The sequence below is a fragment of the Diceros bicornis genome, chromosome X (genome assembly GCF_020826845.1).
Source record: "Diceros bicornis minor isolate mBicDic1 chromosome X, mDicBic1.mat.cur, whole genome shotgun sequence".
NCBI lineage: Eukaryota > Metazoa > Chordata > Mammalia > Perissodactyla > Rhinocerotidae > Diceros > Diceros bicornis.
Window position 1 is genome coordinate 114,097,897 of NC_080781.1, and position 12,965 is coordinate 114,110,861.

A 12,965-nucleotide genomic window follows, 5' to 3' on the forward strand; every position below is an offset into this window, starting at 1 on the left:
GAGCTGAGACAAGAGTAGAACTGTACCTACCTAAGCAACTCAACCACCCAGCTAGGAGTTCCTTCCATGATGCTGGATATTATCCTTTCAAAGGTCTTGGAAACAATAAGAAGTCTTCTATGGGCTCACTGCAGTACCCAGCGCCGCCAGCTGGCCTGTTCGCCCCGTAGGGGGCGCTCTGCCTAGGAGGTTGATCCCAGCAGGCCTTGCAGCGTGACTCAGAGGTCGTCTCTGTGACGTGTGACGCCATCGCGTGACTCAGAGGTCGCCTGTGTGACGTGTGACGCCGTCGCCCGGTAGGGGTTGGTGTGGTGAGGGACTCGGCCTTACTCTTTGTGAGGAAACGAGGGCGTGAGGAAGGAAAGAGGCGGAGGAGGCGGCCGGGACTGGGCTAGGACTGAAGGAGGACCGAGCGGGCGGTGAGGGGCGGAACTGGTGGCGGCAGCAGCCTTTACCCGGCGCGGCACGGACCGCGTCGCCTGTGAGGCGCTCGGCTGACTAGGCCGCAGCGGCCATGGCCGTGAACTATGGGGACCACGCCAGCGGCTTCCGCCACAAGGAGGTGATCAAGTTCATCAACAATGAAGTCCTCATGAACGGGGGCAGCCCAGATTTCTACGTGGCCTTCCGCTCGCGGCCCTGGAATGAGGTAGAGGACCGACTTCTGGCCATCGTGGCCGACCCGCAGGTGCCGCGGGCCATCAAGAGGGCCTGCGCCTGGAGCGCGCTGGCCTTGAGTGTGCGTGTGGCCGCGAGGCAGCAGGAGCAGCAGGTGCGCCTCGTCCGGCGGCTGCAGGAGCAGGTAGTAGAGCGCGAGGCGACTTCCTGGGCTCTGGCTTCCCAGCTGCAGCAGCTGCGACGGGAGCATGAGGAGATGGCTGTGCAGCTGCACTTTACAAGGGCCGCCCTGCACCAGGCACAGAATGAGCGTGATATGCTTCGTGGGCAACTGCTCCAGGTCGAGAGGGCAGCCCAGGTCGCCCCGCTCGCCCTGCTGGCCCATGAAACATTGCCCGGGCCTCAAGCTGAGCAGCTTGGGGCTGCAGCATGGCCCTTGAATGCAGAGCAGCAGAGAGATGTGGCCATGGGGGTGCATGACAGGCTGTATTTCGAGACCTCGATGCCACCTCCGACAGCTGTTGTTTATGTGCCTGGACCCCCGAGTCCCTGTGCCCAGGCCATGCAACCCCCTCTGCCAATGCCTGTGCCATACCAATTTCCATGCCACACACCATCCCCAATGGGATTCCCATTCGTGCCACCTCTACCACCAGCAGTAGTCATGGGAGCAGAAGCTGCAGTAGACCCACTTCAGATGCCCCCTCAGGAGATCTACCCACCTGGCCCATGGGCTGCAGTGGGCTTCCAAGAGATGGCCCCACCATGGGACCAGAGGAGCTACATGCAAAAAGAAGGTCCTGAGATCCTCCAGGGTACAGTCCCCTTGGGGGACATCAGAAGCCTTAGCCAGGAAGAAGGTCCACAGAGGCCCCAGGGGGTGGTCCCCCTTGGGGATAGTTTGAGCCACAGCCAGGAAGAAGGTCCAGAGAGGCCCCAGGGGATGGTTATCCTGGGCGACAACAGGAACCACAGCCAGGAAGAAGGTCCAGAGAAGCCCCAGGAGATGGTACCTATGGGGGCCAGTGGGAGCTGCAGCAAGGAAGAAGATCCAAAAAGACCCCAGGGGATAGCCCCCTTGGGGGATAACAGGAGCCAAAGCCAGGAGAAAGATCTGGAGAGGCACCAGAGAACTGTCCCCCTCGAGGGCAGCAGAAGCCACAACCAGCAAGAAGGTCCACAGAGGCCCCAGAGGATCCCCCCCTTGGGGCTTAGCAGGAGCCACAGCCAGGAAGAAGTTCCAGAGAGGCCCCAGGGGATGGTTACCCTGGGCAACAGCAGGAACCACAGCCAGGAAGAAGGTCCAGAGAAGCCCCAGGGGATGGTACCCATGGGGGCCAGTGGGAGCTGCAGCAAGGAAGATCCAAAAAGATCCCAGGGGATAGCCCCCTTGGGGGATAACAGGAGCCAAAGCCAGAAGGATCTGGAGAGGCCCCAGGGGACTGTCCCCCTGGGGAGCAGCAGAAACCACAACCAGGAAGAAGGTCCAAAGAGACTGCAGAGGATCCCCCCCTTGGGGCTTAGCAGGAGCCACAGCCAGGAAGAAGGTCCAGAGAAGCCCCAGGGGATGGTACCCATGGGGGCCAGTGGGAGCCGCAGCAAGGAAGATCCAAAAAGATCCCAGGGGATAGCCCCCTTGGGGGATAACAGGAGCCAAAGCCAGAAGGATCTGGAGAGGCCCCAGGGGGCTGTCCCCCTGGGGAACAGCAGAAACCACAGTCAGGAAGAAGATCCACAGAGGCCCCAGAGGATCCCTCCTTTGGGGCTTAGCGGGAGCCACAGGCAGGAAGAAGGCCCACAGAGGCCTCAGGCGACCCCCCCGGGGGACAGCTGGAGCTGTGGTGTGAGAGAAAACCCGAAGAAACAGCAGCCTCAGGGACAGAAGGCCAAGCAACCTAAAGAGAAAAAAGCCTCCGAATCCCAACACCAGGGGAAGCCTGCCTCACACTACAGTCCAAAGGATTGGGACTGCCCATGGTGTAAAGGAAAGAATTTTTCATGGCGCAAGGCCTGCTATAAATGCAAGAAAGTCCCTATGGCAGTTGAAAGTGAAGGCCTGGACCCAGGACAAACTCACTAACTTCAGGAAGGTAAGTAAGAATGGAAACACTCCAACGAAAAGCCAATTTCCTAAAACCCCCTTCTGATCAAAAAGTAACTCACTTACTTCACAGAAAATTTGAAACCAAAATTATAATACAAAAAATTACATAAAATAATCCATTATCCTATTACCCAAACTAACAACTTTTTATCATTGTGGGTACACATACACACACAAATATGTATGTATATATATTCTTTTTTTTCATTTACTTGAATAAAGACTACTTTGGAGTATCACACTTACTTCTGAAGTAGGGATTTCTCCTAATTGCACTTGAGTTCACAGGTGGTGGATTCTGGCTGACCGATGCTGATTGGTTGACACCATGGAGAAGCTGAAGTCATGAAGACTGTCTTTTTTCTTTTTCACTCTTTTTTGTTTTCTTATTAACCTCTTTTTTCCTGAAAATGCCATGTCTTTGGCTGGGAACAGCCATGTGCTTTTGGAGTTATAAGCTATATTGAATTTTAGGTGCACTGCTTTTCCTTGAAAATGCTGCTGTTCTTTGTAAACTACAGTGTTCATCTTTGCTTCTTGTTTTTGTTTTGTTTCAGTTCTATAGGTGAGGGCCTGTTTTTGTGTTTCTGAGCCCCACAGAACTAATTTGTTGCTGAAGAAGCTGAGTCTGTCCCGTTAGAAGATCTCCCAACAGCCTAAAGAAATCACACCTCCCTTCTGACTGACCTGCACCTCAGTGAGACCCCCCACTGGCTGGAGCTGAGAAGAGTGAGAAGTCAGGGAAGAAGAGATGCTTTGGCACGCATTAGGGGGAAAGGGAGGGCAAAATAATTTTGTTAGAATTTAATTTCTTTATTGGGACGAGGAATTAATTCATAAGAGTTGGGAGTTTGCAGTGTTAAATTCTATAGATGATAGCAAATTTGACAGGTGTCATTTAATTCATTAAACAGTTATTGTTTAGTGTGTGTTAGGAGCTAGACTTATATGTTAATATCTGGTGCACGCATTATAACCTCATTTGGTGAGTTTGGTTAGATGACAGGAGAGAGCCTACTTTGGGATACAGATTATATCAGGAGTGACTTCTTTGCCTTGCATGCAGTGTGGCCTGTGAGTAGACCCAATTGAAATAACATCCGGTTATTTTTGCAGTTCCAGGGGGCAACATCAAAAAGACTTTCATGAAAAGACTTGAGTGACTGAACTGTTCATCTCACTGGTCCCAGGTGAGACAAATAAATGAGCAGTGGCAAATATCGAGAAAGTAGCCTCACGAAAGTGCAGGCAGGACTTTTCTGATACTCGGCTGATTTCCTCCCTTGAGAGGGACGGCTATTTTCCTGGTTGCCTGAAAGACCACTGGGTGACTGTCTCAAAGGACGGTGCCTGGGGGAGTGTTGGCTACACACTCGAGCCCTCAGCCTCAGGTCACCACCATCCCAAGGCTCTTTCCAGTCAAGAGTGGATGAAGAACAAAATGGATTCCAAGGACTGACGTCGTGCTATGGATGGTGCTTCTTTTGGGAGGACTAACTGGATTAACAAGAGAACTGGACTGAGACAAGCATTCTTGAGAACGCCCCTGGGCCCCTTCTCTTCCACTTGGTGTGTTCTCTGTGTGCTCCCCCGAGGCAGGTGAAGCCCAGGGGGGTGAGAGGAGTTAGATCAGCGTCCAGTCTGACCAAAAGGTGTCCTTGAGTTCCCTCATGAGATCCCAGCTCACCAAGCTCAACCTTTGTCAGTTTTCTGATTCTAACTAGTAATAAAAAGTGTGCACTTGCCTGCTGTGTCTTTTGTGTAGTGTGCATCCCAGGGCAGGGTTGCTCAGAGGCGGCAGATTAAATCTGCATCTTCCTTTCATCCCACTGAGGTGAAGGAAAGTTCAATCTCAGTCACTATGGAAGGGCTCCTCCTCTTGCTGTGAGTTACCCAAGAATGGGAGGGGAGGGGCTTTATGGAGTCTTCAGTCCATTGTGATTGTCCCTGCTCCCCTCATTGTCCAAGTCCACATGGTCCCTTGAAGGTGGGCATCTCTGCTGCCTCTGGCTCCTGGGACACAACAGGTGAGGTGGGGAGGGGAATTCTGCCTAGGCTTGGAGCCCTAATGCCTGGGGTCCAGCCTCCTTATCTGCACCAAGAAGCCGTTTTCCTGAGGCTCTGTCTCCCAGAGGTCGCACAAGCAGAAATTTCCCTCCTGCATTTCTGCCCTACAAGGCACTATTCCTTCCCGCCTATGGGTAATCCCATCAACGTGCTTAAGATTCTGGAAAACAACCAAGCTTAGACGGTCTGCTAACAAGATAAGTGTTCCATAAGGCAAAGAGGGGTGGAATCTGGCTACCTGCTTGGTATAGGGACAGGGATGGGGCAGAGAACAGAAGTGATCCTGCCCCACCAGCTTTCTCTCTTCCCTCAGAGTCCTGATTACCGGGAGACCTTGGTTACTTGGGAGGGCACTGGGGAGGAAGGGGACCATTGGAGACATAAACCCAAAGCTAGGTTTTCTGGGTTGGGGGCTGGTTTTGTGATACTCTTGTGTGTGCCGATAGCTCCCTGGAATTTTGGAAAGATGCGACACAGTTGAGACTTGGGAATTTTCCAGCATAATCCATTTTGATGTACCAGCAGGTCATTGTATATCTCACTACAGTTGCTTCATTTATGGTTTCAAATGGACTCTGCTGTTCATTGGCATGCCTTTAGGTCTGCACAAAAGCAGACTCACCTTGCAGATAGCTTTTATATAGTTTAATGTTATTACAGTCTTTCAGGGCTGACTTTTTCCAAAGCAACTTTAATTGTCAAATCACTACTTTCTTCTGGGCTAGTTACACACAAGAAAAGGCAGCAGGTTTCTGAGGCAATAACCTGGGCTTTGGAGTTGGAGAGACCTGAGTCCAGATACTTGCTCTGCTATTCACTAGCTGTGTGACCTTGAACAAGTTACTGAACTTCTCTGAGCCCCAATGAGTGGTTCCCTTTCTGTACCTTCAGGGTTCTGCTCTGGATGTTGTGGTAACGAGTATAAGGGATTATTAATGATGGTAAGAGCTACCAATGAGTGCTTACTATGTGCCAGGTACTCTAACCACATTACCTTTTTTGGTGATTGTAAGATATAATAGGTACCCATATTAATAGTTCTTCAAAATGAGTATTATTACCCCCATTTTACAGATGTGGTAACTCAACACCCAAGTTTGAGACTTGGTGAAGTTTGGCTTCAAAATGAAATTTTACTGGTTCTAATGTCTGTGCTCTTTCCATTATATCACACTGCCTTAACACTGTTGCCCTTACCAAGTAATATATTTGCCTGTTAACATGGATCCTCGTTGCCTAAACTCAGTGAAATGACTGTAATGGAGATACTTGAGGCATAGTGGCAGTCTGGTGGCCGTGGAGCTGCTCTTTTAGAATCTCTCAAGCTTTGGGATATGTGACCAGCTAGGCTGCCAGTGATTAGGACCATTATCTCAGGACTGCAAAAAAAAAAAAGGGTAGTACTCTAGGCAGTGGGAGTGACTTGTTTTTGATTCAGCAGACTGGCCTTATGAAAAGTTCATATAGCTGAGTTCAATACTGTTAAGATAGAGCCCCTCTTGACTGCTTGTCTAAAGTCTGAATTACTTAGTTTTTGTTCTAAGTGGATAAGGTACCAGCTGTAACAGTCCAGTCTACATACATATATACTTTTTGGCGAGGACGTAGGGGGAAAGGAGGCTTCAAAAGCTTTAGACTCATGTTGCAAAATGGAGAATGGTATTGATGTTTTTTTAAATCGTGGTACTAAATCCATGACAGAGTGGCAAGAAATACATAATTTCCTTATCACATGATTTGTAAAGTCTCAGCACCGAATAGTAGCAGATTTTTATTATGTGGTACAGGCGCTGTGCATAGCACTCTCGAGTGGTTTCCTCTCTTCCAGCACATGATAGAGTGAGTACATCCACTGGCGCTAAGCCTCACATAAACTTAAGGATACTAAACAGCCCTGGCCTGTGACCTTATGAGATTGCTGTTGAACAGATTTTCTCATTGACTATGTTTGTTCTTTGGCACTTAAGACAAGTGTTCAGGCTTATTTGGTTCACTGTTGGAAGCATTCTATTCAATGGACCTAAGAGAATCCCTCCAGTAGGTCAGGTCCTGACCCATCTAGCTCAATTTCTCTGAGGCATAGAGCAATTGTAGAAAAGCATCATATCCTCCCTAGTATCAATTTTAGAAGTAAGAAATGCCAGTAGGAATCTCTAGCTTTTTATTACTTGACAGATCAAGCAAACGGCATACGTAAGGAAGGCTTCCTGTGTGCTGGGCACTGTGTTAGACTCTGTGGAAATGGTTATTATTGCCCTTGATGATCTCCTGTTCTATTGGTAGAAATAAGATAAATATACACCAAACACTACTTATCAGTCTTTTCATCAATTTTTCCATCATATTTTCTGACCTGTAGATGTCAGTTTTCAAAAGATTCTGTGTATCAAACAGCTCTATTTAAGAAATGATTATTTTCTCAATTAAAATTAAAAAAGCCTGTATATCTATAAAGTTCCCTCGCACAAAGTTGATATAATTCAACTAAAAGCAGTCACTTGCAGTTAAGTTTAGGATTTTTGTGAGAATTCAATGAATATTATCATTATTACATGCAGCCTAATCACAGACAAATGGGCCATTTTACTAGGCTCTTTGTAATACTGACAATACCTCAGAATCTATCATTACTACCTTCTTAATCTTCTATGAACTTTGGGAACACAAGTTAGGAACAATTTCTGTAGAAAGCTAGTAGTTTTAATGCATGTTAAATATCAAAAGTGCTAAAGGATTTTAGAGGAGTCCAAGTTCAGTATGTACCATTGTGAGCTGCAAAGCTTCCACGATAGCCAGATGGTTTCAAATTGTGCCCCCAGTTGACAAAAAAGTTGCTAGGAAAGTTGACTTTGTTTTACTTCAAAATAATATGCAGTATTACAGCTTCACTTGTGACATTCTACAGCTCTTTGTTTTTTATGTTTATATCTACTATTTTAGGTTTTATTCTTCACTCTGCACTACATTACAAAAATAATTGCACACAAGGCAGAAGAAACCTGTGATTACTTTTGTGGTAGACAGCTTAAACCATACTCCAGTGTTTATAAAGTGATGACAAAGAGCTCTCTGAGGGTTTTGTCTGTAAGTAAAAGTTTTAGGGTATTTAATCTCATTTATTTTTTGCTTGATATATACTTACTTTGATCATTTCGGTGAGCCATATTGGTTCCTGGAAAGAAAAGGACTGAGTAAGTATTGAAATGTCATACATTTACCACTACAATTCCTGATATTGTCTACATAGTTTTGAAACTTCAGAACATATATGATCTGCTTTCTAAAAGACTCATACTATTGAACTCCCCTCTTATCAATGTTTCCAGCATTTTTTTCATGAAATATTTATTACTGAAAAGGAAAAGAATAATGCCAATATTGCATCTGTAACTACAATATTCATTTAGAAATCCACCATTAGCTGTTTTGTCTGCTGGGTTATAATATTTTATTTGTATTTACGAATCTGCTTAGGGAAATGTTTATATAGTCCATTTCATTCCATTCCTTTGCCAAATTTTGGTGTTTGTGGTGCATAGATCAAAGTGGTCATCCATGTTTCAAAACATCAGAGGTTTCTTAAAAAATCTTCAGGCAAAAATAATGTATAGACAAAGTAACAGTCTCATGGACTTTAATCTTTTAGTTTAAGCTCCAGTGGTGGAACTTTATTTTTGAGCTTCCAAGAAAGAGAACAGATTTTTAGAAGGAAAGCTGGAGCCTCCTTTACAAAGAACTGATATTTTCTTGTACTGACATCATACCCTGAGTGCCACCCAGGATGAAGGGAGGTAGAAAGGAAATTCAGTCACGACCCAAAGTCAACTGAGTTGATGAGACCAAAAGGGCTAGGTGATGAATCCTTTGTCTGTCAGGTGCCGAGGTGTGGGATGTGAAGAGTTGCTTCTATAAACCAAAATGAGGCGGACCACAGGATAGACGTTGGTAAACGATGAATGTGAAAGAAGTCAATGTCAGAAATGATATACTCCTTGAGGCAAATAAGCCACACTCTCTGCAGAGGGTTCTATCTACAAAGGAAAAGAGGAGGGGGAAAGCAAGGGAGCTAACTAGGTGCAGGTAGTGTGTTAGGATCTGGGTGTGCAAAGAGGAATACGACGTCATCCCTGTCTTCTGGGAGTTCACAGGCTAGTAGGAAAAAGAAGCTTTGAGTGTCTCGTAGGTTCCAGGCACACCACATACGTCATTTCATTTTATCTTCACAGGGAAAAGTAAGTAAAAACTGGCAAGGAGTGGCCTTCATTTGGTCTAGGAAAAGGGGAAAAAGGAGAATTGGGCAATAAGACCTTACTTGTGTACCCAGGTCTGCCCAGGACAGAAGATACTCAGACTATTAAAAAAAAAAAAACACTCAGTGTTCTATTACTTTGGATGGATAAGCTGATGATCTAGATTACAGACATTTAAGCCTGGGGAAATAGATCTTGACTCTGTAAGAGCCTTCCAAGATATACTAACCAAAGAGGCCCAGGCTAAAACAGTGTATCTGATCTCATAAGGCATATAGATAGACATAGACATGCTACAAGTCAGGACATGGGAACATTTGACACTTGAAAAGTGTAAGAAGAATATTCTAGAAGTCAAAATTACAGTTGCTAGCTGGGAGACTGAAGCCCGACCAATTCAGTGCAGTGACCTCAGAATTAACATTGGGAGGCAGAAGAGAAGAGTGGTGAAATGCACAGGCTCTGAAGTCAGTGGCTTGTGTTCAAATCCTGGGCCTGACACTGACCAGTTGTGCCACCTTGAGCAAGCTACCCAGCCTCTTTGAGTTTTGGCTTTCCCATTGGTAAAATGGGGATAATAATAGTATTTGCTTTATAGGGCTGTTGATATAAATAAATGAGACAATACACGCAAAGTGCTTAGCAGGAATGGCTGGAATGTAGTATGTGACTAACAAATATTAGCTATTATTCCAAGAATAAAACCTTAGAAGCAGGCAGAGCTTCAGCTAGAATTAGGGAGCATCCTCTGAGTCATGAAGGAGGTAAAATTAGGAGAAGTAAAAGGAACTGTACATAGCAGACGGAAAGATAAAGAACTTGCTGTCTTCAGTAGATCGTGCAGATTTAGAATATAAGTTGGGGGCTGGCCCCGTGGCTTAGCAGTTAAGCGCGCACGCTCTGCTACTGGTGGCCCGGGTTCGGATCCCGGGCGCTCACCGACGCACCTCTTCTCCGGCTATGCTGAGACCGCGTCCCACATACAGCAACTAGAAGGGTGTGCAACTATGACATACAACTATCTACTGGGGCTTTGGGGGGGAAAAAAAAAAGGAGGAGGATTGGCAATAGATGTTAGCTCAGAGCCGGTCTTCCTCAGCAAAAAAAGAGGAGGATTAGCATGGATGTTAGCTCAGATCTTCCTCACAAAAAAAAAAAAAAGAATATAAGTTGAGTTAGATGTCCCACTACTGTGTCCCTAGAACCCCATCCTTTCCTCTATCACAGCTCTTATTAAGTGAATTGTAATTGTTTGCTTGTCTATCTTCTTCACTAGACTATGAGCTACTTGAAGGCAGGTATGTGCTTTTTTTTTCTCTAACCTAAGTACCTACTACAGTGTCTGTCCTACAGTAGATACTCCTAAATGTTGGTTGAAAGAATAAGCATATTTAAAATAGGCTTAAATAAACACACACAACAACCCTGACTCTGGCTTCTCACTTACAAAAGGGCATTCGAAAAATTAGCCTCATAGGTAAAACCCAGATCTTATCAAAAGGAGGTGCTCTTTTTTTAAGACATTTTTTTTTCTTTTCTCATTTTTGTAAAGGAAGTGAATTTTAGTAAGTGCCGAGAGAAGGTGTAAACTCACCACTGGTGACAATATCATAACACTGTCACAGGAGAATTCACACCTATAGATGAGCTAGTTGAAGAACAAAGTTAGTTTTGAAAGGTTAGAGAAAAGGATTTTGAAATGTCAGATCCACTCTATAAAATTGACCACCCTTGGCATCATCCCTTTAATCTACCTGGGTTTGAGAATAGCCTAGAGCATTTGAAATGAAGACAATTAGCACCTCAGACAGGGCATCCACATGTAAAATTCTGTCACCTCTCGGAGACCTCAGGAGGTGTCAAGTTTAGATAAGAAGACACTTTCAACCTTGGCTGACAGTTTGTCAGTGCTTTTATATTTGATTTAAATGGCATCTGTATTCTAAAAGGTTGTACTTTGCTTTAAACTGTGAAGCCCTCTTCCTCCATCTCATGATTTTTATTTCTTGCATCATTTAAAAACAACAAGAATAAAGATCTTTCCTCTATTGGGTGAGACCTGAGGAAACAGCTCTTGCTTCTTGCACACAAATGAGCTCAGTCCTTTTCCCCTCTGTTTCTCTCTAAAGTACGTTCGGCTTTTGTTTAAAGCACAGAATGTTAAAGCTGGAAGTGGCCTTAGGGGTCATCTGGTTCAACTCCGTTTGACAGATGGAGAAAATGAGACTCAGAGAGAGGAAGTGATTTAGTGGCGAAATATGGAATATAATTTGACTCTCATAATTGCTGGACTAGTCCTCCTTCCAATTCATCTTGCCATTTCAAAGGTGGGCCAGAGGCATGGAGAATCAAATTTGTGTGTGTGTGTGTGTGTGTATTTTTTTCTCTTATTTTCTTGAGAGCACTAAGTTCATTCATTTGTTCACTCATAAATACATTTAGCATCTAATATGTGCCAGATGCCGGCTACACAGTGGTGAACAAGGTACACAAAATCCTGATGTCATGGACCCTATGTTCTAGTGGGGAAGACAGACAATAAACAATCAGATAAGTCCGCTTCTAAGTGGATTATACTTGTATTTGGGGCCCATTCTTCCTAACTCTTTCTCTATTGGTGCCTCCACTATCTCTACTGCTCCCCTCTTTCAGCTTTTCCCCTTTCCTCTCTTGTAGGTATGGTGAGAGAGAAGGAAGAGAGCCATTTCAATCTCTCTTTCTCCACACTTCAAGCTCAGCGTGAAGTTTTGAATTTGCTCAAGTCAGGTTTAGTAACGGTGTAGCACTAGAGTGAAGATGTCAGTGTTTTTCATCAACACTGCAGTAGTGGGCTGGCTCAGCTGTCAGCTTGCTTGTGAGATGACAATGAGGGACTGGATGTGAGAGTTGTACTATTACCTTATAATTTGTCTGTTCTTTTATTATACGATTTTAGTTGTGCTGAACCCCACCGTACCTGGGTGCTTTGACAGCTGTGCTATTTTAGCAATACGGAACAAAACAGAGAACGAAAAGAAGAATGCATGGTACGCTTTTGCTGTCAGATCCAGGTTGCTCTGTTCTTAAGTTTGCGGATGATTTGTTCAGGGTTGTTCAGAGACAAAAAGGCTGGAGTTTTCTTTTTACCTATGTGACACTGAATGTTCTCACAGTTTACCTCACAGGCGGGCTGTTGTCCATATGGATTGGATGAGGGGATCCCCTTCCCTACCTTTTCCTTTCGTGTTTGAAATTCCACCATTGTGATTAATTTCTCTGGGCTAAGCATTTGCCTGCTCAAAATATAAAGATTTCAGGGTGGACTAACCTCTCACATCCTTAACATTGGTGTATTATCAGGTCAATTTCTTCCTTAACCCAAAGCGTGAAAAAGGATGAGAGGTGGAGTTGGCCATAAATGAATGAGGTAGGAAGATGATAAGACAATCTTGATTCAATTCCCCAGAGCCATCCCCAAATATCATCTTGAATGCTATTTTATTTATTTATTTTTTAATTTTGGTATTGCAAATGACTGTAGGAGGCTTATGTTCATGTTTTATCTACTAAGATTGATAGATTCTAAGGCTGGGCATACTTCAATCAAGAAGGAGAGCTGCCAATGAAATCTTAGAGGATTATTCTCAACCCTAGCGGGAGGATAGCAAATATCTAGCTTTGGTGCAAAGGCAGCTCTGTGCATCCGATCCATTGGTAGGACATGTGAGGACTTAAAAATTGTTCTCCCTTTCGAACTCCCAGCCTTGCCGTGTTCTCAAGGAACTAGGCGCTGAAGTTGTGGAAGATATACAACAGACAACGTAACTTCAGCTATTTAAATTCCAATTTTAAAAGTATTTTACATAATCAAAAGGAAAAATGTATAAGACCGTTCAGCTTCAAGCATTAAACAAAGTCTTATTCTAGCGAAAAAGGAGGAAGTTTAC

General features: G+C 45.0%; 1 protein-coding gene across 1 annotated transcript; it reads left to right on the plus strand.

The window, feature by feature from the left end:
- Positions 1-477: 477 nt before the first annotated feature.
- On the plus strand, positions 478-4,491 carry LOC131401406 (testis-expressed protein 13D-like). The gene is made up of 2 exons (XM_058536675.1): positions 478-2,708; positions 3,280-4,491. The coding sequence occupies exon 1, from the start codon at positions 515-517 to the stop codon at positions 2,696-2,698; it is 2,184 nt and encodes a 727-aa protein (XP_058392658.1). The 5' UTR covers positions 478-514; the 3' UTR covers positions 2,699-2,708; positions 3,280-4,491.
- The last annotated feature ends 8,474 nt before the right edge of the window (positions 4,492-12,965 follow it).